The 26,729-nt window shown below is 54.0% G+C and overlaps 2 protein-coding genes across 3 annotated transcripts; both read left to right on the top strand.

Annotated features, from left to right (window-relative positions):
- The first annotated feature begins 454 nt into the window (after positions 1 to 454).
- Stard3 (StAR related lipid transfer domain containing 3) lies at positions 455 to 23,373 on the top strand. 2 transcript variants are annotated; one of them, XM_075990839.1, is made up of 15 exons: positions 455 to 590; positions 14,393 to 14,665; positions 17,192 to 17,269; positions 17,569 to 17,646; positions 17,768 to 17,821; positions 18,699 to 18,816; positions 18,997 to 19,095; positions 19,294 to 19,349; positions 19,718 to 19,810; positions 20,552 to 20,614; positions 20,724 to 20,819; positions 21,121 to 21,200; positions 21,282 to 21,386; positions 22,248 to 22,341; positions 22,748 to 23,373. In XM_075990839.1, the coding sequence occupies exons 2-15, from the start codon at positions 14,444 to 14,446 to the stop codon at positions 22,850 to 22,852; spliced, it is 1,341 nt and encodes a 446-aa protein (XP_075846954.1). In that variant the 5' UTR covers positions 455 to 590; positions 14,393 to 14,443; the 3' UTR covers positions 22,853 to 23,373. The 2 variants fall into 2 exon arrangements, with proteins under 2 accessions (XP_075846954.1, XP_075846955.1); XM_075990840.1 differs by having other exon boundaries at positions 536 to 625.
- Positions 23,374 to 25,400: 2,027 nt separating this feature from the next.
- On the top strand, positions 25,401 to 26,570 carry Tcap (titin-cap). The gene is made up of 2 exons (XM_075990838.1): positions 25,401 to 25,550; positions 25,744 to 26,570. Exons 1-2 carry the CDS (start codon positions 25,441 to 25,443, stop codon positions 26,135 to 26,137), a joined length of 504 nt encoding a protein of 167 aa, XP_075846953.1. The 5' UTR covers positions 25,401 to 25,440; the 3' UTR covers positions 26,138 to 26,570.
- Positions 26,571 to 26,729: the final 159 nt, after the last annotated feature.

Here is a 26,729-nt window from a genome sequence, read left to right as displayed (position 1 = left end):
CAAGAGTCTTTCCTTAAATGCATTAAGCATGTTTCTCATGCGTAATGCCTTTTTAAATGCACAGGCGTTAAGCACGAGAGACTTACTAGCTTCTGAGGGAGATGGCTAAAAGCCGAGGGAAAACAGAAGTCCTTTAAAAGTGTGATGGATGTGGTGTCGCGTCTGTAATCCCAGCACTTGGGAGGCTTTCTGAATTTGAGGCCAATCTGAAATTCTGTCTCAAAAAATCAAAAATGTATTTCTCCCAAGGGATCTGTGCTCACAGACCGCCCCTCGTGCCTTCCCCTTTACTCCACAGTGCCAGGCCTGTATGGTCCAATAACCACGACACCTTAGAGTTCTTTGCCGTTCTTGCACCCTCTAACAGCCTAACTTTGCTTCCGGCTCTGTCCCGGAGGCGCCGGGTGGAGAGAGGCGGGACTGGGGCGGAGCTGCAGAGCCACAAGGATCCCGGGTTGCTTTGGGGGGCGGGCTCAGCGGCGCAACTTCCGCCGCTGGGAGCTCTTCTTCCGCTCTGAGGAGTTCCTTGGGCCGTGGAGCAGGACTGCAGCTGAGGCAGGAAGAGTTGGGGCCGTGGTGACATGAAGCAGGTGGGTCCTGCAGCGGTCGCTGGGACCGGGTGATGGTACGAGAGCTGCCCCTAGCCGACGGAATCCGCTTCCCTGTCCGGTGTCCGTCTTTGGTTCGGTCCGACCCTTCCCACGCCCCTCGCGCTCCGGGTTCCGCCCCCTTCCTCTCTGCCGGCTGCTGCTTTGCGTGCGGGGCTGGTGAGCGGGTGTTTTGGTCTTTACCCCGCCAGAGGGCCTGGGAGGCGTCTGTGGTCGCTTTCCTAAGCATTCTTCTTGATAACGAAAGGAAAGACGAGGGGTCGGTATCTGAGTATTTGTGGGGCAACGGTTGGGTGTGGGAAGGGGTCAGAATCAGAAGGAGAAAAACATACTTTCCAATAGTCTGCATCTCTGCCCGCCACTGTTTTCTCTAACTTCGGTTGGAAACATCCACGAGTAACTTCCTAATGATATCAGAAAGGTCTTTTAAACTTTTCTTTATTCCTCAGAAGTGCCTATTACTATTGGTTCTCATTCGTGACATGCTCCCACCCTTTGATTCTCTTATATTTCCTGATTTTTTTTTTATTCCTGCCTCTCTGACAAGAGGTTAGAAGTACCGCTTCACATTCTCTCTGGCCCAGCCCTCCTCTCTGTGCACTGATCTTGGATGGCCTCATCCACTATTGTAGCTTCAGGTCTGCTGACTATATCCAGATTGACGACACACATCCCTTTTCAGGGTCTCTTAAATTGTCAAGCTGTCTCTGCCTCCTCCTTCTCCTTCACTTCAGATGGAGTGTGCGTGTTTCAAAACTGAGCTGATCTTTTTTTTTATTTTTTATTTTTATTTTTTGGTTTTTCGAGACAGGGTTTCTTTGTAGCTTTTGGAGCCTGTCCTGGAACTAGCTCTTGTAGACCAGGCTGGCCTTGAACTCAGAGATCCGCCTGCCTCTGCCTCCCGAGTGCTGGGATTAAGGGTGTGCACCACCACCGCCCGGCTCCTAGCTGATCTTTTATCTGTAAATTCATCCCTCCACTTTTGTCTTATCCCAAAGAGGAACTCCAGAGTCGCCTTACACCCTTGACCCTCAGTGTGCCCAGAGGTGTCAGGAGAGCTAACTCCTGAGCCTTCTCTGCTACCACCCTTGTTACCAGCTTTTCACCAGACCCAGCTTGAGTTCCTAACTGCTTGCGGCCCAGTCTCCAGACTCCAGCTGTTGCAGACTTTGAGGTCACAAGTCTGATGGTGTCATTTCCTTCCTTATGGTCCTTTGCTTGCTTCCCATTGCCTTTGGAGAAAGGCTGAACCCCTAACAAGATTTAGGGGAGTGCACTTTGGCTGTGTTCTTTGCTGTAAATCTCAACAACATGGTCCTGAAGGACGTGCCTTGCTCACAGAAGGTTCTTGTTTCCTTGTGTCTTTGTACATATCAGCTCCTCTTTCCTCTCTGGTCAGTTGGGCTTCCATCTAACTTGTCTCTAGTGTCCTGCTTAGACGGCACAATCTCCACACCACCTCCCTCCACCCCCAAAGGTTGGATGCCTCTTTTTCTTAACACCCTTAGCAGCATGGCTGAGAATACAAACCTCTGCACCAGACCATTTGGATTCTGATAGTGTCTCGAACTTGGATGATCAAGTCAGTACCTCACTTCCTCATCTGGAAAAATGAAGATAGTAATGTGTTTCCCTTGTAGAGTTGTGAGGACAAATGAAAAAGCTCATGCATAAAAGACAAAATTATCAGGTCATCAAGCTAGTGGTGTTGCACGCCTTTAATCCCAGCAATTAGGAGGCAGAGGTAGGTACATCTCTGTGAGTTCCATGCCAGCCCGGTCTACAGAGTGAGTTCCAGGACAGACAGAGCTATACAGAGAGACCCTGTCTGGAAAAAAGAAGCAAGCAAACAAAAAAACTCCCAGGCCTCTGAGTGCCCAATAGGCGCACATTAGTTAACATGACTTACAGAAGAACATGCTAGTTCTTCTTTATGACTTTTCATGATGAATGTGGCTTACTTATCATTCTGTCCCTGGGTCCTAAATGAAACCTTGCACTGGAAGGTACTGGGAACAGGAGCTGTACTTACTGACTAAAGATTCAGGGTTGAAAAGAACCCAGGCGTAGAGACCATGGTGGACTCAGAGAAAGGAGAGCTGGTCCTTCTCTGTGGAGTGACTCCTTTCCATGATTGCTATGAGGAAATACCCCTAAACTTAGGAGTAGAAAGGGATGATACCGTGGGGATGCCCTAAAATGTTGGTGTTTGGGGTCATTTTTGATGTCTAGGCCTTTGTTGCTGCCTTTTTTTTTTTTTTTAAGAATTTTTTGGTTTGGTTTGGTTTGTTTCTTTTGAAAAAAGTTTTTCTGTGTAGCTTTAGCTGTCCTGGAACTTGCTCTGTAGACCATGCAGGCCTTGAACTCAGAGATCCACCTGCCTCCCGAGTGCTGGAATGAAAGGCGTGTACAGCCATGCCCAGCTTTTTTTCTCCCTTTTAAAAGATTTTGAAATTTGCCAGGCCGTGGTGGCACACGCCTTTAATCTCAGTACTCTGAAGGCAGAGGCAGGAGGATCTTTGTGAGTTCAAGGCCAACCTGGTCTATAGAGAGAGTGCCAGGACAGGCTACAAAGCTATATAGAGAAACCCTGTCTCAAAAAAAATGAAATTTTTTATGTACATGAGTGTTTTATTTGCACATACGTCTGTACACTGTGTATGCCACGTGCCCTTGGCGGTCAGAAGAGAGTATTGAGTTAATGGACGCGTGTGTTTGCTGAGAATCACACCAGTGAGCATTCTTCCATCCTCTGTTGCTCCTTTGCCTCCAGGGTTGTGCATCTCCCCCCTTCCCCCCACTTTCCCCATGAGGCTGATTCTTCTAGGCCTCAGGTAGCTCCTCCTCCCTGTGATCTCTTCTCATTGCTGCCCAGGGCAGAGGCTTCCTTCTTTGGGAGGTGTGGGGGAATGCTTGTTGCCTCCATTCTACAGATGAGGAAGCTGAGCCTTTGGGGGAGGTTGGTTCAAAGTCACTTGGTAGAGATTTAAAGCCTTTTCCTTAATTTCAAATGCATAGCCATGACCCAGGCTCTGCTTCTGTCTCAGTGGTGTCCACGAGAGCAGCTAGCATATCAATGGGACAGAGGACAGCGGAGAGCATACCCTTTTGTCAGTTGTGTGCCCCTCTGAAAGTTTCCTGGCTGGAGTGAGGCAAATGTGGGCTTTTGTCTGGTCAGAGCTGGGCCTGGGAGGAGCCTGTGAGACACTGGCCCTTTCCAGACTGACTCTGGGAACTCGACTTCCTCAGTTTTTACCCAGTATCACTAAAGAATGGAGTAGAGTCTGAGCCGCCAACCCTAGCAGGTCAGAAGCCGCAGAGTCACTGAACTAGGGGCATTCTGGCGGGGCAGGATGGGGTGGAGGGTGTTGGGCAAACCTGACACGTGGCTGTGCTTTCCTGAAACCACGGCTAGGAAGGAGTGGCTCTCCCCGTGCTAGCCTGACTCTTCTTCCCATTTCCGCCGGAGGAAAGGGGAAATGGAATCACTGTGGGTTTGCAGCCATGCATCTCTCTGCTGCTGTATGCCCTGGTCTCCTTAAACTTCCACTTCCCCAGGGCCAGGGAATGTCCCTAGCCCTCTGTGGGTGTATGGTTAGGGAGCAATAGGTCACTTGTTCCTAGGCTGAGGGCAGGAGTCACCAGACAGAAGAACCATCCTTGATAAACTTCCTGATAAGCTTCCTGAGACAGAGTCCTCCTGTCCAGTAGCCAAGTGGGTACAGTGCCCTGCTGTATGTGCCTGGCCCAGGGCCTTGCGTTGCGTGGCAGGGACACCATGTAGATGGAATTTCTCAGTCCTTCAAGTCCTATTAAGTAGATACTCTCTGAGCCAGGCGGTGGTGGCACACATCTTTAATCCCAGCCCTCAGGAAGCAGAGACAGGTAGATCTGTGTGAGTTCCAGGCCAGACTGGTCTACAGAGAGAGTTCCAGGACAGCCAGGGCTACACAGAAAAACCCTGTCGAGAAGGGGGGGGAAAAGTAGGTACTATTTGATGTCCATTTTACAGGGAAGGGACCTGTGGATGAGACTTGGTGACTTGGTCAAGGACACACAGCCCCACAAGAAATAATCTTGGGCTTTTATTTAGGTCTGGCGCTGACCTCAGAGCTGCTCCCTCTCTGCAATCCCATAGAATAGCCTGAGACTAGCCGCTGTGACCTGGACAGCCAAAGCTCAGGTCTAGCTATGAGATGGGTGTGGTGCTGACCTGGAGTTCTGAGGTCAGAGGAACCTCCATGGTAGAGGAAATCTTTGCCTAGACAGTGACATTTGAACTCTGAAGGGCAGGAGTTCTCTGGTAGTGGAGGAGGTTGTTCTGGAATGAGGAAGTGGGGAGCCTGCTGTGCTGTGTTTGGGAGTCGCCCTCAGTGGAGTGGGATAGGATATTAAACCCCACGTCTAGAGAAAAGTGTGAGGTTCCTTCCTCTTAATGTTCCTTATCCAAGAGATTTAACTCAGTCAGGGCCTTCTCTGCATTGCCATAGGGCAGCCGCCCTGCCCTGGTGCGGCCACTCTGCCCACTGGTGCCTGGGAAATGAGTTCCCTTGTTGGTTTTGGAGGAGCCTGGGCTCTGAGCAGGGCAGGATGCCAGACAGGCAGGATTCAATTTCAGGAAGATTGCTTTGAGGGCCGGACATGAGTGACCCTGCACATCCCTGTCCCTGTCTGAGAGAGAAGCCCATGAGGAAGGAGCCACCGCACGCTTCCTGGTGTGCTTCCCTGGGCCTGCGGCAGTGGGCCCGACGAGGGACTCCCCAGTGCTGTCGTGGAGTTTAACTTCCGCTGTGAGAAGATGGCAGAAAACATAGAAAGCAACAGTGTAAGAACAGACAGTGCTGTGACCAAGAGGAAAACAGAAGAGGAGGGAGCTTAAATCTGGGGCTGAGGAAAGTTCTCTCTACAGCGAGGTTTCCATAGAAACCAGGATGGAGTAAGGGGACAGCTGTGCAAGAGTCCCCAACCTGGAGTTGGAAGAAGGTTGATGTGTCCAGGGACAGCGAGGAAGCAATGTGGCTGGCGTGGAGAGTTCAGAGGGGAAGGGACCAAGGGGTGTGCTGTGACGTGGAGTGGGAGCCTTGGCCTTTGTTCTACTTGAGCCGGAAGCCACTGAGGATAGGACCTTTGGGAGATGTCTGACCTAGCGTTAGGACTCTGGTCAAGTGCAAGGTGGAAGGAAGGAGATGGATCTGCAGAGATGCCTCAGGCCGGCTGACATGGAGGGAACTGATAGTCGAGCCTGATTTTGTCCGATGTGGTGAGGAGGCCCTGGCTCCCCAGGTGAAGGCTGAATGGCTGCTGATCTTGATGAGGGCTTGCAGGGCCTCCCATGTATTAGGTCTCAGCTCAGTGGAGAGACCCCTGGAGTGGGGCAGCTGGGCCCGGCTATAAGGTAGCAGTGGGCAGGTTTGGGAACTCAACCTCCTCCTTCCTAGGGGGTTATCCTTCTCCTGGTAGGGTGTGTGTGTGTGTGTGTGTGTGTGTGTGTGTGTGTGTGTGTGTGTGATGAAGGAGGCAGTGTGCACAGGGAGGCACGAGGCCCCTACCAGCCGGGCTCACCTCTGTGCTTGTAGGCGGCCCCAGGCCAGCCCTGTCTTTCCGACCCAAAGCCTGGCTCTAGCCCGGCTGCTTACTCACTTTTGACATGGGCATCCTGACCCAGTCCTGACCCAAAGACTCATGGATTCTTTCCCTGCAGAAGAGGCAGACAGAGGTAGATGTGTCAGGAATGTTGTAAGCCATCGGAGCAAATGGGTCCCTCCCTCTTTCTGACAGCCCTGTGGTGCCCAGGAGGTACTGATGTTTGTCCCAGTCTACAGAAGAGGGAGAGAGAAGTGCTCCTCCTCCCAGTGAGTGCTCCTCCTCCCAGCCTGGAGCCCCTTTCTCATCTGACTCCTCTGACTCTCCTGTAGTAAGTTAGAGTCCCCCACATCAAACCAGAGGCTTATATTTCTTGGGGAGCGTGGCGCCTCCTGGAATGGACTGCCTGTCTGTCCTCAGGAAGTATTTGGAATTCCTGTAGAATCCACTTTTCCAGGCACTTCTGTCTCCTTGTACTGCCGGACAGTCCAGGCCAACACTATGCTGCCAGTGAGCGGGTACAGCAGGTATAGAAACCAAGGCTTTAACAAATAAGTCACATGGCACACACTTGCCTTGGGCCGGAAGTGCCCACTGTGAGCTGTAGTCCACTGAATTGGGAGCTGCAGGCAGGTGGCTGCAGCCTCTGGCCGGCCTGGGGAAGAGAGCTATAAGAACCTTGTCTGTGATCCTGCCACCGAAGGGCCCAATTTTGACAGTTGGGGGTCTTCCTACTGCTTCCCTTATCTGCATGGAAAGGTAACAGGAAGGGTCAGTGCATCCTGGCATACTTCCTAAGACCCTCTACAGGGAGCCAGGGCAGACCCCAGCCTCTGCCCCCACCCTAGCCTGGGAATCTACCTTTGCCTGGAGTTGGATTTGGCCTTCTGTATCCCCCAGAATGAGGAGCTGGGGAGCTTGTTCTGTGGCACCCAGCAGGTTGATTGTAGAGTACAGCTTGGAACCCAAGCCTTTTGGAGTGTCTCTTAATCTGTCCTGTGGTGAGCATAGTCTCCACACACCACGACAAAGCTCTCTGTTGCCCTTTTATTGGCTACCTATGCACCTCAGCCACTAATCAAGCCCTCCCTCCCCTCTGACACTTATACAAATAGCATCCCTGTGAGGTTAGAATTTTAGTGCCTCTAGTGTTTGTAGAAGGTAGGCTTGTAAAACTTGGGGGTGGTGAGGAACCAATGGGCAGGAGAGCAAGGAATCGGTATGCGTGATAAAACAGGTAACAGAGTTTGCCAGTGTTAACACTTTTAAGTGTGTAGTCCAGGTGTGCTAAGTGTATTGTGTATTTATAGCTTATGAGCTGTAGAGAGATGGCTCAGCGGTGAAGAACTCTTGCTGCTCTTTCAGAGGCCTGGAGTTCATTCAGTTCCCAGCTAAAAGCTGCCTGTAACTCCAGCTCTGGGAATACAACACCCTCTTCTGGCCTTGAAGAATACCCACGTGCGAGTGCATACATCCACAAATGCATACACATAAAATAAATAATAAAGTAAATGCTTTTTAAAAAATGCAACTTAGGAGGTGTTGGAGACCGGTTAAAAGCATGGACTGCCCTTCCAGACGACCCAAGTTCAAGTCCCAGCACCTGCATGGAAGATTACGACCCTTAGTAACTCCAGTTCCAGGGGATCCAGTGCCCTCTTCTCACCTCTGAGAGCACCAGACACATGTGGTGCACAGACATGCATGCAGGCCAAACACTCACACACATAAAGTACATCAAATTGGGGCTGGAGAGATGGCTCAGAGGTTAAGAGCATTGCCTGCTCTACCAAAGGTCCTGAGTTCAATTCCCAGCAACCACATGGTGGCTCACAACCATCTGTAATGAGATCTGGTGCCCTCTTCTGGCCAGCAGGCGTACACACAGACAGAATATTGTATACATAATAAATAAAAAAAATACATCAAATTAAGAACAAAACAGAACAGCTTGGGGCTGGAGATGCAGCTCAGCTCAGGAGTTGTAGAGTGCTCGCGGTGCATTCAGTCCCCAGCGCTGCAGAGGCTCTTACCTGTCATCCCCGCACTCGGGAGTTAAAACAGGAGGATCAGAGTTCATTGTCATCCACACAGCCTGAGATACACGAGACCGCGTCTCAGAAAAGAAACTAAACATACACTTGGAAGCTGTGGTTATCATTCCCGGTTCACTGTGTAAGACTCGGGGCTCCACCTGCCGTGCTGACAACAGTGAAAATGGGGAGACTGAGTCTCAGCAAGGTTCTGCTTTGCCCCGGGTTGCAGGGCCCGGGAGGGGACAAGCCAGACTTTGAACTCTATCCATTCTACTTATTTATTTGCTTTGGCTGTAGTGCTGGGGCTGTGCGTGCTGGGCAGCTGGGCTTGACCACAATGCCGCATCCTGCATCCGTTCCTTGTATTTGTTTCCTCCGCAGTCTGCCGCCCAGCTCAACAGCCCGCTGCAAGTTGGGCTTCTACCACGTGTCCTGGGAGTCAGTTAGAGAAAGAAGGCTTGGGTAGCAAGTGAGGTTGCGGTGACCCCTCCCTCCTTGCCTCTGAAGGAAGTGGAAGCCCAGAGCTTGACCGCCCTGGGCTTACACACCTGCTTTGACCCCCCCCCCCCCCGCACTCCTTCCTCTTCCACCCTAGGGTGGGTGACAGAACTTCTGGCCCCTCCTACCCTGCTCTCCCAAGCCTTCACAGCTCAGCTTCCACAGGCACACAGGTGTCAAGTCCGCAGCCATCCCAGGCGGGCTGCTGCTTCATGCCACGTGTGAGCTCCTCTCCCGACACCTCTGGAGGCGCCTGGGAGGGGCCGGTGACAGCAGGCAGGGGGCTTGGGGGCGGGGTGCTGCTCTCGGGGCTTCATTTCTGTCTCCAGCTGGCTATTCTTCTGATGGCTGCCAGCGTCTGTCCTCTTGGCTGAACAAGTGCGTAGGGGACTCCTAAGGGCAGGTTGGATGAACCAGGCTTCATGCTGAGTCCCAGGAGGTCTCCAGGGTGACGCTGGGACCAGAGAAAAGCTGATGTGTGGGTCTCTCACAGCCACTACCCACAATAGACTGGATTTTGGTTCTTGTAAGTTAAGGATAGGACCCTGTGCATGCTAAGTTTGCCTTAGCCACACCTGGGTACCAGGAATCTTTGATTTTTGTCTTTTTTTATCTACCAAAGATTCAGATAAAGTTTCATTTATTTATTTATTTTTTAGTTTCTCTTGTTTAGAAGCAGAAGTTTATAAATAAGGCCTTGCCATAGTGGCTCAGAGTTGCCTGTGGTCTCCTCTGGGGACTGGCACTTCAGCTCTCTGGGGATTTGGAGGTGGTTTTGTGAGGAGGGTGGCTCTTGGCCAGCCTCTTGTCAGCCATCCTGTAAGCCCCCGTGCGTGGCTCCCACATGCTGGCATCTTCGGCTCCCCCAGGCCCCCAGCACCTCTGCTCTCAGCTCGGCTCTGAGTCTCTCGCCTCCACAAGGATGTCTGGGTGTGAGTTTCAGGGCGGTTGTGCTCCAAGTGTGTCTCACACCCAAGCTGCTGCCACCGAAGTCCTGTGCCCAGGGAGGGACGGGACGCCAGTAAGAGGAGAGGACCATGTGAGAAGCCACAGCACTGAGAATTGAGCTAGGCAAAGTGGGGGAGGGCGGAGAATAAAAGATGAGAGAGGAAGGGAGAGGCACAGGGATGCTGGGGTGCAGAGAGAGGCTCCCGAGTGGGGGAGAAATGGAGATGAAGGCCCAGACAGACATGGGTGACAGTATTTCCCGTGGGCTGTGGGCAAACAGGCGTTCTCATACATTACGCCAGGAATGCCAACTGCCAAGGGAATTTGGCAGTGCCTAACAAAACCACGCATGCAGGATGACCCAGCAATGCTGCTTCTAGGGAATTCTTATCTGGAGATAGACTCCCGGCAGCGTGAAAATGTACACATACCACGTAACACAATGTAGTGTTTCTGCTCATTACAAATATAAATGTTTGTCCATAGGCCATGGATTCGGTAAGATGTATTTCATCTGTCAGCTGCAGTTGCGAGGGCTGGGGATACAGTCCAGCGGCACAGCGCTTGCCAGACACGCACCGCACACAGCCTTGTTCGATCCCCAGTACAGGGTGGGGAAAGGGTATTTATAGAGTACTAAGGCTCGTGTGGTGGTTTGACTGTGAATTCCAGCTCTCAGGAGGCAAGAGTGGATTTTGAGTTTGAGGTCAGCCTGGCCTAGGTAGGGAGAGCTAGTCTTAAAAAAGTAACAGTCAGTTTTATAAGCAAATGAAGAAGGCTGCTCTGTTGGGCAGTAACTCAGCTGTTAGAGTGTTGGCTAATCTTGCAGGGGAAGGCAAGAGGGTCAGAAATTCAAAGGCATCCCTGGCTGCATGTAGCATTTGAGGCAAACCCTGGATGCATGAACCCCAATCTCAAAACAACAAAATAAGGCCCCGGGCGGTGGTGGCATACGCCTTTCATCCCAGCACTCGGGAGGCAGTGCCAATGTGTAAGGGTGTTCTGCCTGTATGTATGTCTGTGTATCACATGTATGTCTGGTGACCATGAAGGTCAGAAGAGGATGTGAAATCCCCTAGAACTAAGGTTCTGAGCTGCCACATGGGTTCTGGGAATTGAACCCTGGTCCTCTCTTTCTGTCTGTCTGTCTATCTATCTATCTATCTATCTATCTATCTATCTATCTATCTATCTATCTACTTACCTACTTATCTATTCATTTATTCATGTTTGTTTTTGAGATAGTATCTCACTGTGTAGCTCTAGCTGTCCTGGAATTCATTGTGTTGGTCAAGCTGGCCTTGAACTCACAGAGATCCTTTAAAGGCAAGCACCATTATGGACAGCATGAACCCAGGTCCTCTAAAAAGGAAACAATGTTTTTAACCTCTGAGCCATCTCTCCAGCCCTGTTATTTTGGATGTGCATGCATGCATGGGGGGAGGGGCACATAGCCACAGCATATAGAGGTCAGAGGGTATCTAGTGGAAGCCGGTGCTCCCCTTCTACCATACCAAGTGAGGGCCCAGGAATTGAACTCAGGTCACCAGGCTTGGCAGCAAGCACCTTTTCATTTTTGTTTTGTTTCTTGATTTTTTGAGACAAGGTTTCTCTGTGTAGCTTTGGAGCTTATCCTGGAACTCTCTCTGTAGACCAGGCCGGCCTCAAATGCAGCAATCCGCCTGACTCTGCCTCCTGAGTGCTAGGATTAAAGGCCACCACCCCGGCCTGGAATAATAATTTTAAAAATAGGGTATAGTTATGGATTGTATTGTGTCTCTGGAAAGGCATGTGTCCTATACCCCTGTACTACATGATGTGACCTTATCTGGAAATGGGGCCGTCACAGATGAGATGCAGTCACCCTGGAGCGAGTGGCCCCTAACCCAGGAAGTGGTTCTGTGTGACTAGTGAGGCGCAGGAGAGTGCTGTGCAGGACTGTGGAGTAGAGCCCTCAAGCCAGGGAGTACCAGATTGCCTGGCGCCACACTGCCAGAAGCAGGGGAGCCGAACACTTCAGACAGCTCTGAATTTAGACTTCTGGATTCCGGAAGCTGGGGAGGGCATGATACTTCTATGTTTTAAATTTTGTTTTTTTGTTTTCTTCCTGTTTTTTTTTTTTTACTTCTTTGTTATGCTGAGGGTTGAACTGTGGGTTTCTTGCACGTGCCAGTCAGGGGTTCTATTTCTGGGCTATGTCACCACCCCAAATTCCTGTGGATGGAGAGTTTGCTTTGAGTTTGGGTTTTTGTGCGTCAGGTGAGGGGGAGTTTGAATCTCACTCTGTATCCCAGGCCGGTCTTGAATCTGTCTTCTTTTCTCAGTTGGCTTATAGGCCCGCATCACTCCGCACAGCCCACATTTCTCTTTTATGCAAGCTGGGCTGAGAGTGTAGCTCAGCTGGCAGGGTGTCTGGGCACCATGCACTAGCACCCAGGTTCACTCTCCAGCATGAACCAGCGTAGTGGTGCATGCCTTATTCCTAGCACTCAGGAGGTGGCAGCAGAAGAATCAGAGGCTCAAGGCTGTCCTTGGCTCCACAGGCCTGGGCTACAGGAGACCCTGTCCTTCAAATCTCTGGGAGAAAGATGAAAAGAAAGAGAGAAAACAGCTGGGCTGTGATGGCGCATGTCTTTAATCTCAGCACTCGGGAGGCAGAGGCAGGCGGATCTCTGAGTTCGAGGCCAGCCTGGTCTACAGAGCGAGTTCCAGGACAGCCAGGGCTACACAGAGAAACCCTGTCTGGAAAAAAACAAAAGTGGGTTCTAAGCTGCTCTGGACTGCAGAGGTTCCTGTCAGCATGGCGGATTTGCTGGTAGAAGGTGACTTTGTGAAAGACAGGAGGAGATGAAGCCAGAGAGGCAGGGGGAGTGGGAGAGCACACGAGGAAATGTCACTAGCCCTGGAGCTGCGTCACAGGGAGGGATGTGCTGAGTCTCCAGTCTGGTATCGAGCCCATGATGGATGCTGGCGAGTCCCTTTGGCCCTGGCCTGTCACATCCCCTCTACTGATGGCTTCTTCTGGAGCTGAGCTGAACTCCCCCAGCACTCTCTAGGTGACCACGTACTGGGGTGTCCTAGGTTCTTTCAGGTGACTTTGGGGTCTCTGCTGAAAGCAGTCTGTCTGCCTCTGTTTGTGGGGTTTGCTCAGGCAGAGGGTGAACCCTCTGTTGGCCACAAACTCTGGGTCCCCTTTAGGACTTGGTAGGTTAAGGACCCGGAAGTGTCAGAGGGAAAAGAAGTTTAAAAGCGACAACACCAGCAGAGGGTGGTGGCTCCGTCCACCTTTGTGAATGTGGACAGATGTCCAGGACGCCCCCTCCACTAGCCCCCCCCCACAGCTGCTGCTCTGATTCGTGCTGGAGTTAGCTGCTCTCTGCCCCCACCCAGGGAGCTCAGCACATCAGTGCCTCCTGGAACCTCTTCATGGGGTCTCTGTGGCACCAGAGGACTGAGACTCACTTTGTCTTTGAGTTCATCAGAGTTTCTGCGGTTGCATAGGAGGCTCAGGCCTAGATACGTCCACTTGTCCCAGAGCCTTGACTGTCTCACCGATATGAAGATCTATCCTGTCCTGCTTGGGCACAAAGGTGGCCATGGCCATGCGGACTGTGGGCAACAACCCTGGATTAGATTTGCTGTGCATCATGGAGCTGAGGGCCAGGAGACTTCTGCAGTGTTCATGTATCCAACAGTCAGTTAGGAAGGACCTGTTGTCTGGCACACATGGTGCCAGCTCCTGAGAGACAGCAGTGACCAAGTCAACCGAAGCCCCGTGCCTGCCCTTGGACGTCACTGTCCAGTGGGAGAAAGGCTAAAGCGTGAAGATGAGATTTCAGATAGCCGCGAGCTCACTGAAGGAAGGGAAACGGTGGGCGGTGCCTGACTGAGAGTGGAGGCTGGGAAGGGCCACTGTGTGGGCAGAGCCTTAGGGCTGGGGAAGAACATTCCAGACAACAGGAAGGCCAGACTCAAGGGCTGGAGACAAACCAGGCTACCACATGGAGGGACGCAACCAAAGGCCCAAGTGGCTGTGATAAGTCAGGGGTCAGGGTGTTGCCCAGTTCACAGAGCTGGGCACAGTGCCCACCCTACCTCACCCACCCTCCTGCCAGGATTTGGGGAGCTGAGGGAGGGTGGGAGGTGGAGGGAGGGAGGTTTCTGCTTCTGAACAACTCCTCCAGCTGCCTTGTGAGGAAGGGTTGTCGAAGGTGAAGAGCTAGCAGCAGTCGGGCCTGGCATGGGTGTTTGAGCTACCGAGCAGGGACCAAGGTGTGCTAGGTCCAGACCCACTGAGACAAGGCTCCAGAATCCCTCCCAGTTGCCATGGATTAGGGGTGGAAGGGCCGGCCTGCCGCTGGGAGGGAATGTGGCTTTGTCCTGTGAGAACAAAGAACAGAGCCTGGGGCCCTCTTCTCCTGGGGGTGGGGGCTGGCCAGAGGCTGTTGACAGGACTTGGGGCTGAGCTTCAGCGTGTGCTGGAACAGACTATAGCCCCAAGATTCAGAGTAAGTGCCCCCGCTAGGGCATCCCAGAACCTTCAGGCAGCAGGACTGAGCAAGGGGGGGGATGCTCAAATCTTGCTGCCTCATAATGCCTTATTCATAAGAGGATTTGAGCAGAGCTATGGGCCTTGGTGTAGGACAGGGGAGTAGGGTACCTGGGAGGTGGTATTCCTGGACCTCCAGGGCCCTGACAGCCACTTCCCTCTTCCCCTAGCCCTGCGGCTGAGGCCTCCTTGTCCCCACTTCAACGTGGGGGCCCACCAGGATGAGCAAGCTGCCTAGCGAGCTGGCCTGTGACTTGGAGCGCAGTCTGCCAGCCCTGGCCTCCCTGGGCAGTTCCCTGTCCCGCAGCCAGAGCCTGACATCACACCTCATCCCACCACCCCCGGACAGACGCAGGGCCATCTCCGACGTCCGCCGCACCTTCTGTCTCTTTGTCACCTTCGACCTGCTCTTCATCTCCCTCCTATGGATCATCGAGCTAAATGTGAGTTGGGGGTCACGTGGGGGAGGCCTTCACCTGCTTCCTAGTCCACCTGCTTGCAGCATGCGAGGGTCGTTGGGCCTCACTCATGGAGTTGATCTGAGTTAAGTGGAGAACGGAAAATAAGAATAGCTGTAGTTATTTTCCACGTAAAGAGAGGGAACGGTACCTGGGGGGCGAGGGGATCAGAGGGGTTGTCCTAGGCTCCCCAGCAAGAATGCGAACAGATCTCTAGCTCCAGAGCTGTGTGCTAGGCTTCTGCATCATACTGCCCCCTAGTGGTGACTCTGCGAACAGGAGGAGAAATGCCTCCAGCCAGCCGAGCAGAGGATATTTTTTTTCTTTCTTTCTGCCTTACTTTGCTCTCTGGCTCAAGTTCATCCATCTATTAATCAAACGTGCTCGGAGACCCTGCGGTGCCCCAGGTGCTGTGCTAAAGGCAGAGAATACAGTGGGGTGAAAGAAAACTCCCAGTTCCTGGTTAGTGGCCCTGGTTTGGGGGGATCTGCCTGGTGGCCTGGAGATGGAACTGTCTCAGAGTGCAATGTCCACACCCCAATAATGCTTCTGACTGAACCTCAGCATACACAAAGTCAGAGGCCCTGAAACGGGGTGTTCCCGGCCTGGCCCCGCTCAGTTTTTTCTCTGTTAATGTGTGGTCTCAGTCCCCAGGGCCCCGTGTTAGCGTGGGTTCATAGTCAGAGTTAGAGTTGGCAAACATCCTTTTTCCAGGTCTCAAAGTTGGCTTTCTTGGTGTAAGTGGAGAGTTTGGGAAGGGGTTAGTTAGCAGCAAGATGGTAAGAAGTCCATTTGCCTCTGATCACGTTGAACTGGAAGGGTAAGGCAGAGCCCTGAGGGTGGGTCAGATGAATTGGTACCCTGGGGGTGATGCAGGAACCACTGAAGAGGGCACTGGGTTATCTTACTGATACAGGGCTGAGCTTCTGGGGTCCCGGGCATCTTCTTTTGAAGGTCCCAGCTAGCATCCAAGCAGCCCTACAGCTCACCCACACCCCTAATTCAATGCATATTTTATAACCTGAGAAGAGCTGGGAGAATGTTGATAATTTTGCTTTTGAAATTCTTCCGCTGACAGCTGTGATTGCTCAGCAGTCATCAGGCAGCCTTGAGCGTTCCCGCGATGCGAGAGAGCCTATCCCGCAAACACACTGCTGTAACACAGATGTAACGAAAAGGTTCAGGATACCGGATTGAACTCTTAGTGGAGTCAGTGTGACATTTTGCTGGGCAGACAAAGGGGAGAAAAGGTGTCTTTTTGAGATGGGGTGCATGCGTAACCCAGGCTGGCTTTGAACTCAGTCATGCACTCACCTCAGCCTTTTGAGCACGGATGTTACAGGCGTGTCCCCTGTGCCTGCCTGAAGATGTTATTGGTGTTCAGTTTGTTCGTTTCGTTTTATGTTAGGGGAAAGGGAGAGTGAGTTGGGGGGCGCATGCCTGTGGAGTCAGTTATCTTCTCCCATCTTCCCGTGCACTGGGGTCAAATCTAGACACTCAGGTCCTCATTACCAGGTAGCAAGCACCTTTACTAACCGATCTGTCTTATTGGCCTCACTTAGGAGATTTCTAAAGGTCCCTAATGTTGGCTCACCCCAAGATCCAGGCTCAGTGGCCTGATCTTTTAACAGGTGTCCCCAAACTGGTTGTAACACACACGTGTAATCGTAGCACTTGGGAAACAGAGGCAAGGATTTTAAAGACATCCTTATCTACGTGGTGAGCTGGAAGCCAGCCTGGATCAAACAAACTCCCCCAGGAAAGCACTCCAATGTGTAGATGACCTGCCAGAATGGGGGACCTCCAGTCTAGCAGATCGTTAAGGGTCCTCTGGGGCTCCGTTACCAAAATCCTCCCTTCTCAGGGGTGCATGTCTATCTATCCCCTCTGAGGAGTTGGGATACAGTCTGGCTGTTGGAATCTGTCCAGAGTCCCTAGTCTCCCAGATCCCTGGACATTGGCATCTGTGCCATGGTGTTAAGGCTTTGGGTGAAGATCCATGGTGGACTGGGCAGGGACAGGAGCAAGCCCAGGGGCTGACTTTCCTTGCTGGCTTCTCAAGGCACAGCAGTAGCATTGTGATGGATCTCACCCATTAAACACAAACCTAATTCATTGATTTGCCACCTGGGGCTCTGTCTAACACCACTGCTCAGCCCAGCCCCCCTCGTGGATGGTGGCTGGCAAGATGGAGAACCACGGTGCTAGGAAGGAAATGAGATTACAGAAGAGGCGTCTCCAGGACACATCTGCTAGCTTTGTGTGGGTCTACCACCTCCCCTGCACAGCCCACCGGCCTCCAGGCCTCCTTTATAGGCAGTACACTTGAACCCAGCTTAGCCTGTGTGGCCTGCCTGAGGTCTTGGGCTGGTGGCTCAACTCTCTTGTAGCCTCACCCACCTGGATGGTGGCTTATCATTTCTAACTTTCCTCTGGAACCCCTTGGCTTGGGCTCCTCACCATCCTTTGAGGTGGGGCAGGACCTCAGAACCCCTCTGTCTTCCTCCCTAGACCAACACCGGCATCCGGAGAAACCTGGAGCAGGAGATCATCCACTACAGCTTCCAGAGCTCTTTCTTTGACATCTTTGTGAGTGACCCCGGGTTCCAAGACGGTGCACTTTGGCTGGGTTCTCCTTCTGCATGCCACACACAGTCAGAAGGGGAGGGGCAGCTCTATCTCCTGGTGGTCCTCAGACCTCACAAAGCTCCTAAGCAGGGCCCCACCTTCTGAGAGCCCAAGGTCAGGGCAGAGAGAGGACTTCTGAGTAGGAAGTTTACATGTCACTGTCCTCACCTGAGGTGAGGGTGCCCAGGTGGGGGTGCACTGCAGCAGAGCTGTGGAGGCCAGCCGGCACCTGATGTTACACCGCCGCCCCTCTCCACCAGGTTCTGGCTTTCTTCCGCTTCTCTGGGCTGCTGCTGGGCTATGCTGTGCTGCGGCTCCGGCACTGGTGGGTGATTGCGGTAAGATGCCCGCTGTGGCAACTCTGAGGCCTCCCCTGGTAGGGACTGGTGTGAGGGCTGCATGGGAAGGACTCACTCCCCAGCCTCCGCCTTCCCCCTCGCCCTGCTGTCTGCCCTGCAGGTCACCACCCTGGTGTCCAGTGCGTTCCTCATCGTCAAGGTCATCCTCTCTGAGGTCAGTGGCTCAGGCTGGCTCAGGCGCTAGCTGGTCTGATGGGCATCTACCCCGAGGGTGGACTTCTCTTCTGCAGGGTTGGGGTGTCTGTTTCTGCTATGGCGGAGAGGAGGAAGTCTTCTTCCTCATTATTTGCAAGGAGTCGTCCTTATTGGCTTCCCCGACTTACACTGCTGCCACCCTGAGGTTTAGTAATTTTTTCTCTACACGCACGCACACAACCTTGTTTGTTTGGTTTTCAAGGCAGGGTTGCTCTCTGTAGCTTTGGAGCCTGTCCTGGGACTTGCTGTGTACACCAGACTGGCGTCAAACTCACAGAGGTGCTCTTGCTTCTGCTTCCTGAGTACTAGGATTAAAGGCGCATGCCACCACTACCAGCCCTGTTTAATTGCTTGTTTTTGAGACAGGGACTTGTTATATGTAGCCCTTGGCTGGCTTAGAACTCACTATGAAGACCAGACTGGCTTCCAACTCAGAACTCTTCCTGCCTCTGCCTCCCTAGTGCACCACCACCCCTGACATTTTTCATTAAAGCAGGATTTCACATGGCGGTAACCATGAACTTATCCTCCTGCCTCTACTGCCCTAGCCTGGGATTACAAGCGGGTGCCACCTCGCTGATCTCTAAAGTTCTGGGGCTGGAACCCAGAGGCCTGTACACATTAGGCAAGCGTTCTACTACCTGAGACACACCTAGCCAGAATCAGTTTTTCCTGCCACACATATAATTCATCTTAGAGACATATGCTATAGCCAGTCCCTAAATAGCTGCTACCAAACGTAGGGTATATACTAGTCCGGCTATTCTAAGCTGGTGGCCTCAGAAGGGGGCTCTAGGTTTGGGGTAACCTCCTGCCATGTTCTTTTCCTGTCTCAGCTGCTCAGCAAAGGGGCATTCGGCTACCTACTTCCCATTGTCTCTTTTGTCCTGGCTTGGTTGGAGACCTGGTTCCTTGATTTCAAAGTCCTACCCCAGGAGGCTGAAGAGGAGAGATGTGAGTGCTGGGGGTTAGGCTTGGCCGGACTGGGTTTGAGAAGGTCTTCTCGGCTCTGAGCAGGGGAGTAGCATGCCTTAGTCGGTCTGAGCCCCTTTGCCACCTTATCAGCCTCTCTAAGCGCGAGGATGAGTCTGAAGCTTGTCCGGGGATAATGGCTGCCCGTGTCTCCTTCTGCAGGGTATCTTGCTGCCCAGGCTGCTGTTGCCCGTGGACCTCTGCTGTTCTCCGGTGCTCTGTCTGAGGGCCAGTTCTATTCTCCCCCAGAATCCTTTGCAGGTGAGAGCTGCTGGGTGGGGAGCCAGGTAGGCTGGGTCTGTTCTTTCTGTTCCTTCTCTCTGGCTCCCTGGGGAAAGCCAGCAACCCTCTCCTACACACTTTTAGCCCCCACGCTCTTGCACTCATCTCTGAACCCCTCCACCTCCTCCTCTCGCTCCCCACCCCCTGCCTTTGTCATCTGCTCTTGTTTCCCTGCAGGGTCTGACAGCGAATCTGATGAGGAAGTCCCTGGGAAGAAAAGTTTCTCTGCCCAGGTATCTTGCTGCCCACCTCCACCCCTGCCTGGGAACAGGTCAGTGCTGTGCTCTGCCAGGCTGGACAGATTTCCCTGCAGAGGAAAGACCTCTGAGTGCCAGTTAGTGCCTGTCTATTGTAGTATCTGCCCGACCACGGGCTGGTCAGGCCCATTGGCCCGTCCTGTGCCCGAGGACACAGGAACAGCCAGTCCTGCAGACCACAGAAAGCATGTAGGGTTAGGGGCACCAGCCTGAACCCCACATCCAGCTGGACAGGTTTCTGGAAGGAAGGGTTGTGGAATGTGTGGAGAAAGAACAGACTTGAGCCGGGAGGGCACAGACCCCCCCCCCCCCTGCTGACCCCTCTCTGTTCCTTTCCCTTCCAGGAGCGGGAGTACATCCGCCAGGGGAGGGAAGCCATGGCAGTGGTGGATCAGATCCTGGCCCAGGAGGAGAACTGGAAGTTCGAGAGGAGCAATGTAAGGACCCCCTGCCCACCTGACCCCTGCCCACCTGACCCCTGCCCACTTGACCCCTGCCTACCTGACCCCTGCCCACCTGACCCCTGCGTGTGGCGGGAGCCCCTGCCCACCTGACCCCTGCGTGTGGCGGGAGAGTCTTCACCCTTTTTTCTGAGCCCTGAGAAGTGAACCTGAGGGTTGAATAAACGGAAACCCGCCCCAGGGAGGTGGTGGATACAGAGTTGAAGCTAGCCGCAGCCTGGGGTCCAGCCATTCAGTCGGAGGCCACGCTGGGCTGGACTCTATCTCCGCGTCTTCCACCACCCAGGCCTCGTCTCCCTGATGTTTGGTTTCCTGGGATTCAGGCTTTGAGGGGAAGCCAACCTGCGTCCCGTGTGTGGTGTTCTGTTTCATGATCAAAAGAGCATTATCTAAAAAGATTGCAGCGAGCTGGGGAAACAGGGAAGCATGCCCGGGTCTTTGCTGGCCAGTTCCCCTGGCAGCCCTTGGCAGCCTGGAGCTGTGGTTCTGGTTTGTCACGGTTCCAGTCACAGCTGAGCTGACTTTCAATGTGAGCACAGAGCTGACCTCTGCACGTGGTCCTGCTCACTAGAGCCGCCACCGTGTTCTGAAGGCTGCCCAGATGTCCCCAGAGTCCTGGGGTTTTCACCTGGCCTGTCACCTGTTTTCATGCCACAAGTTCCCGTCCCCAGCAGTGCCCTCCACCCTCCTCCCTGTCACCCTCTGTCCTTGCCGCAGGAGTATGGGGACACTGTGTACACCATTGAGGTTCCCTTCCATGGCAAGACCTTCATCTTGAAGGTGAGTAGAGAAGGGGGTTCCTGTGCTCTGCTGGGGTCCTGCCGCCAAATCTCCCCGCTAGAGGGGGGTCTCTTCTCTGGCACCACCCAGCCCTGACCCCCTCCTGCAGACCTTCCTGCCCTGTCCCGCTGAGCTGGTGTACCAGGAAGTGATCCTGCAGCCCGAGAGGATGGTGTTGTGGAATAAGACAGTGACCGCCTGTCAGGTGAGCCACCCGGGTCCTGCTTGCCACCTCTTATGACATGGATCAGTCACAGTCACACCTAACCGTTCCCTCCAGGGGATCTAGCTTCTCTGTATATAGTGGGTGCTGCTCTGCTTCCTTTGGAGAAGGCCATGAGGCAAGAAGGCTCAGTGTGCTTACCTTATACCCAGCCCTGGGCCCATAGGTGACAGCGGCTCATAGCATAGCGTCCCTGACAGGGAGAGGCTGGTTTGGAATGCTGAGGTGCCCGGGCAATGTCGGGGCTTCCCCTGTACCTCAGATCTCCCTGGTTGGCCCTTAGATCCTGCAGCGGGTAGAGGACAGCACCCTCATCTCCTATGATGTGTCATCTGGGGCTGCAGGTGGCGTCGTGTCCCCCAGGTGAGCACCTAGGTCCTCTCTTAGCCAAGCCTCCCACGCTCGGGACCTCTGTTCTAACCTGCCTCTACCTCCCACCTCCAGGGACTTTGTGAATGTCCGGCGCATTGAGCGGCGCAGAGACCGGTACCTGTCATCTGGCATTGCTACCACACACTGTGCCAAGCCCCCCACGCACAAATATGTCAGGTGAGTCTGGCCTCCCTCGAGCTGTGACCCACTCAGAATACAGTGTGCACACCTGGAACAACCCTTCCCCTCCTTGTCTGAGGCCAAAGCCCTGTTCTGTTCCCGGCCCACCAGCCTTGCCCATCTCAGCCGTAATCCTGCTAATCCTGCTGCCTGGAACCATGCCGCCGTCACCAAGGCGGAGGGGGTGTATGTGTGGTGGGCACCTGGCTGAGCTAGTCCCAGGAATGGGCCGAGGAGCTGGGCGGGGGCGCTGGGTTCTGGGTTATACCTTTCTGCCTTGACTAACTGTCCTCACTGACTGTCCGGGTGCTGCCAGAGCGGGGAGGGCTGCCCTACTCCCTCCACGGCTGATCAGACTCCTGGGGTGACCCCAAGAGGTGGCTCCAGCAGAGCTGTCTTCACGAACTTCAGATTAGGGCTCTGTGGTGCTGCCGTGGCCTTGCTAGGAGATGGGAGGCTTGTGTCCTCTGCGTCACCTCCTTATCTGTGGCAGTAGCTTAAGTGTGCTCTGCAAAAAGGCCATGGGAGGTGAAGAGCAGCCTGCGGGCCAGCGGCCTCCTGGGAAGGCTCCCTCTTCTGGAGGCCACGCCACCCTAGGCCACTGTCACAGTTACTTCATGAGTCTGTACACAGCGGATAAGGACCGGGAAGGTGGTGGGCTCCCTGCCACTGTGGGATGGGTGTGGGTGGAGGGCAGGTCCTGCTGCCCCTGGCACTGGCTCTGAGCCACACTGAGGCAGGGATTGTCATCCGTGCCCCTCTTTCCACCACAGTCCAGCTGGACCGAGACTGGGGTGAGGGTGGTTTGGGGGACCTGCTGTGTGCAGCAGCCGCCCCCTGTGGTGCTTCCCTCCTCAGGGGAGAGAATGGTCCTGGAGGCTTCATTGTGCTCAAGTCAGCCAGCAACCCCCGGGTCTGCACCTTCATCTGGATTCTTAACACGGATCTCAAGGTGAGGTCATGGCAGCGGGCAGGCCCTGTGGAATGGAGTCTTGGTTGCTATGTGACCTTAACCCCTCTCTGCCCTACTCAGGGACCTCCCACTTTCAGTCTCCTTTACTGGATTGGTGGCAAGGTCCAGGTGGCCTTCTAGCCCTGAGTTGTGGGAATTATGTGACGCCCTTTCTTATTCCCGATCCCTGGGTCCCCAGCAAGGATGGCGGGCTGCCAGCCCACCCCAACCTGGCTGTGTTTGTGTGGTCACAGCATGTTCCTCCCTCTGTGAGTAAGAGGACGGGGGCCCAAGCAAATTCCAGAGATACATCGGCCCTCTGGCCCAGGATGCCCCTGCTAGTGCGAGCTGCTGATGGGAGACCCTGTTGAAGGCTAGCATGGTGTGACTTCTTCCTGCCCTGTAGGGTCGCCTGCCTCGGTACCTTATCCACCAGAGCCTCGCAGCCACCATGTTTGAATTCGCCTTTCACCTGCGGCAGCGCATTGGAGAGCTGGGGGCCCGAGCTTGACAGTGTTCCCTCGCCACCCTGCAGGCCAGGGTATTGCTGCCATAGCCTTCAGAGTTGGAAAGACAAGACTCTGGGCTTCCTGCTGTTCACGAAGGACTGTACCGAGCAGCGGGTAGCACCTCATTCCCTGGGCCATACCCTCCCACTGACGGGTACTGCCCAGGAACGTGGACTCTGGGGTGCCCCAGGCTGGAGGAACCAGGGCAGTCCCTGCCTTCTGAAGGAGGAGACTCCCGCCATGCTTCCCTAGGGATCTCAGCTTGGTCACAGGGACAGGGCTTGCCCGTTGCTGATGCGAAGGTGAAGACTCTCTCCATTCCGACTGCTAGGATGGTTTGTACTGTTAGCGAAAGGATCTGTGACCCTTTTGCGTACACATTGCGGGATGTCAGGGCAGGTGGGGCGATGGGATGGTCCCGCATCTCTGCCTCTCCATGTCCTTCCCCTCTCCCAAGGCCTCCTTGGGGACCTTTGTAATAATTTGAGCCATTTGAAAACATGAAATAAAAAAATAAAATGCCGGTTGTGGTGGTGCATGCTTTTAATCCCAGCACTTACGAGGCAAAGGCAAGTATCTCCTGAATTAGAGACCAGTTTGGTCTATATAGCAAATTCCAGGATAGCTAGGGCTACACAGATAGACCTTTTCCCCACAAAAATTAAGTATTTTTTTTTAAAAAAAAGTTTTACCTGGGGCTGGAGAGATGGCTCAGCAGTTAAGAGCACTGACTGTTCTTCCAGAGGACCTGAGTTCAATTCCCAGCAACCACATGGTAGGTCACAATCATCTGTAATGAGATCTGGTGCCCTCTGGCCTGCAGGCATCCATGGAGGCAGAATGTTGTATACATAATAAATAAATAAAATAAAATAAAAAGTTACTTGCTATGGAACCTGGGCCTCACTGCAGAGCTGAGCCTGGAAGCCCTTGAGAGAAACACCACCTAGCCCCTCCCTCACCAGCACCCAGGCTGAGCAGTTTCTAGGTTCCCTTCCCTCAAAGATTCTCCCGAGAGGGTCCCCCCAGTCAGTGCTGGAGGTTGGGGAGATGCCCACAGAGTCACAGCAGACCTAGAGGTAGTACCTGGCTTCAGGGTTCCTGAGGTACCTGTGGCACCCCAGACACAGACCCTGGGTCTGCAAGGCTCAACTTGTCCACGTGTCCCCATTGCTCTAACTCCAGGGGCAGCTTAGAGTCTGGCTTCTAGGTCCAGCTCTCTCCCCCTCCACTCCCCCCACCCTTTATGGATTTTACAGGAGTATTAGCTTGGAGCCAGGTGGATTTGTCTTGGTCCTGGCTGGGTACAAGGTAAAACAGGGCAAACCTTTCCTGAGCCTCCATTTCCTTTGTCCAAGGGAAGGGACCAGTGCCGTAGGGCTGTGAGGGAAATGGTTTGTGGCGTGGCAGAGGTCTCAGCCATGAGTCATGTCCAGTTCTGCGTCCCCAGGAGTCCTCCACTTCTGTCACTTCTTCTGGTGGCCTTTGCTTACTCCCTCAGCAATGCCCTCTTTCCTCTCCCCCGCTCCTCACCCCCAAGCCCACCTTCTTGTTCACCAGCTTGTACCATGAATTGCTCCCTGGGTGCTTGGGTGTTCTCATGACACCTTTGTCCTCTGCTTTATGTGAGAGAGCTAGTAGCTAGTCCCCAGGTAAAACCACGGAGCTGCCAGGTCCCAGAGTTCTCCGGGTCACTCCGCTGTGGCCAGGAAAACATAGAAAGTGAGACTCAGAAGAGGGTAGGGACTGTCCCCTGGTTACATAAAACATCCAGCTAGAGGCTGGTGCTGGGTCTCCTGACTGCTGAATACACACACACACACACACACCCCGTTTCTAGCTCACCCCATTTTCCCCACATAGGCCGCTGGGAGTGAGTGGCACCTCCCACACCTGCCTCCTACACCCTGACCTATGACCCTTAGCAGACAACTTCTCTAACGGCTGATCCTAGGGAATGAACTCACACAGAGATTCTTACCCAGGGGTCTCAGGTGTGGCAATCGTGCCCCCTCCCCTGCTGGTATGTTGCTGGTTAGGAACCAGGTTTTGTGTAGACGCCTGAGGACATGGTTACATGATCTTTCTAGTGAAGGGGCCTCACTAAGGTACGCGTGCCCTTGAGCCCAGGAAGGGGAGACGGCAGCCATGGGACAGAGTGAGGGGGGCATCAATTCCTACTTCTCCTGTTCTGTTTACAGACAAGCTGCTGTCCTTCCTGGGCAAGGGGGAGCAGGCAGGGCAGAGGACCGTGCCAAGGTGGCACGAGGCTGGGCATGTGCCTGGGCTGAGATGGTATTTACAGAATGAGACATACCTGGAGGTGCCACTCTGAGGACCCCAGACCCCACCGGAGCATCTTCCTTTCTTTAGAAGCTGACCTCTGACCCGGGAGCAGCCAGCATCTAGGTACCCCAACCCCCGCCCTGGACTCAGAGCCCCCCCTCCACTAGTGAGTCTTGGCTCTGCTTATAGCATCTGACGCCAGAGGGGCTGAAAATAGTCCCTGGAAGAGGGGGAGCGGTGGGAGAAGGGGGCTATTTAAAGGGCTCCGGAGGAGCCAGGCGTAGCAGAGGGAGCAGAAGGGATCATGGCCACTTCAGAGCTGAGCTGCCAAGTGTCTGAGGAGAACCAGGAACGCCGGGAAGCCTTCTGGGCTGAGTGGAAAGATCTGACTCTGTCAACCAGGCCGGAAGAGGGGTGAGTGTGACGGATCACCTGGAAAGTCTGCCTTTGCTTCCCTAGAGCCCCCTGTCCACACCAGAGTCTCAAGCCCTTCAGTTTCTGATGGCCCTCCCCTACCCCAGAAACCTGGCCATCCAGGGAGACGCCACTTAGCCTGAGACCCGAACAGCCGTCCTCAGGAGTTCACTACCCTTCTCTCTACTTTCAGATGCTCCCTGCATGAGGAAGATACTCAGAGACATGAAACCTACCACAGACAGGGACAGTGTCAGGCCGTGGTGCAACGCTCACCCTGGCTGGTGATGCGCCTGGGCATCCTAGGCCGTGGGCTGCAGGAATACCAGCTGCCGTACCAGCGGGTGCTGCCGCTGCCCATCTTCACCCCCACCAAGGTGGGAGCTGCCAAGGAGGAGCGCGAGGAGACCCCCATCCAGCTGCGGGAACTGCTGGCACTGGAGACAGCCCTGGGCGGCCAGTGCGTGGAGCGCCAGGACGTGGCTGAGATCACCAAGCAGCTTCCCCCCGTGGTACCTGTCAGCAAACCCGGGGCCCTGCGGCGTACCCTGTCTAGATCCATGTCTCAGGAAGCTCAGAGAGGCTGAGACGGACTCCGGCTCCACCGTGTCTGCCTGGGGCTGGGCCCTTCCTGGCTAGGACCATGGAGGAGAGCTGCTTGCTGGCCATGGCCGCTTTGTAGTTTGCCCAGAGGTGGGGGCTATGGGAGGAGAGAGCCAGAGGCCAGGATGCGTAGGTGTCCTGAGTTCCCAAAGGAAGGGGAGCAAAGATGGTGGACCCTAGATGTGGAGAGCTGAGTACCCTTAGCCCCAGAAGAAGGGACAAGAGATACTGACGAGGCGGGCGAGAGGCCCCTGGAAACAGACCTGTTCAGTTACAGAAACGGAGTAGGACAAAAAAGGGATCTGGAATGTTCTGGGAAGGAATCTTGAAGACTAGAGGGAGGGGGATGTGAAGAGGGCAGGAGCAGGGCAGGCCCCCAGCACCCTCTGTTAGCACTGCAATAAATGCTCAACCATGTTCCAGGCTTCTCTCTTTCTTTGTGGTTGGGGATGAGCATTGGCGTCTCCCAGGCACTTCTGGGAACAGCCATGCATTTGAGCTAAATACGGCACAGCCAGAGGATATACTCCATGCTTAGGGGTGGGGTGCAGGGGAAGAGCTATAAACAGGGTAACT

This window comes from Microtus pennsylvanicus, chromosome 11, assembly GCF_037038515.1.
Source record: "Microtus pennsylvanicus isolate mMicPen1 chromosome 11, mMicPen1.hap1, whole genome shotgun sequence".
Lineage (NCBI taxonomy): Eukaryota > Metazoa > Chordata > Mammalia > Rodentia > Cricetidae > Microtus > Microtus pennsylvanicus.
Note: the sequence above shows the minus strand (reverse complement) of the source record. Positions and strands in the feature narration are given on the sequence as shown.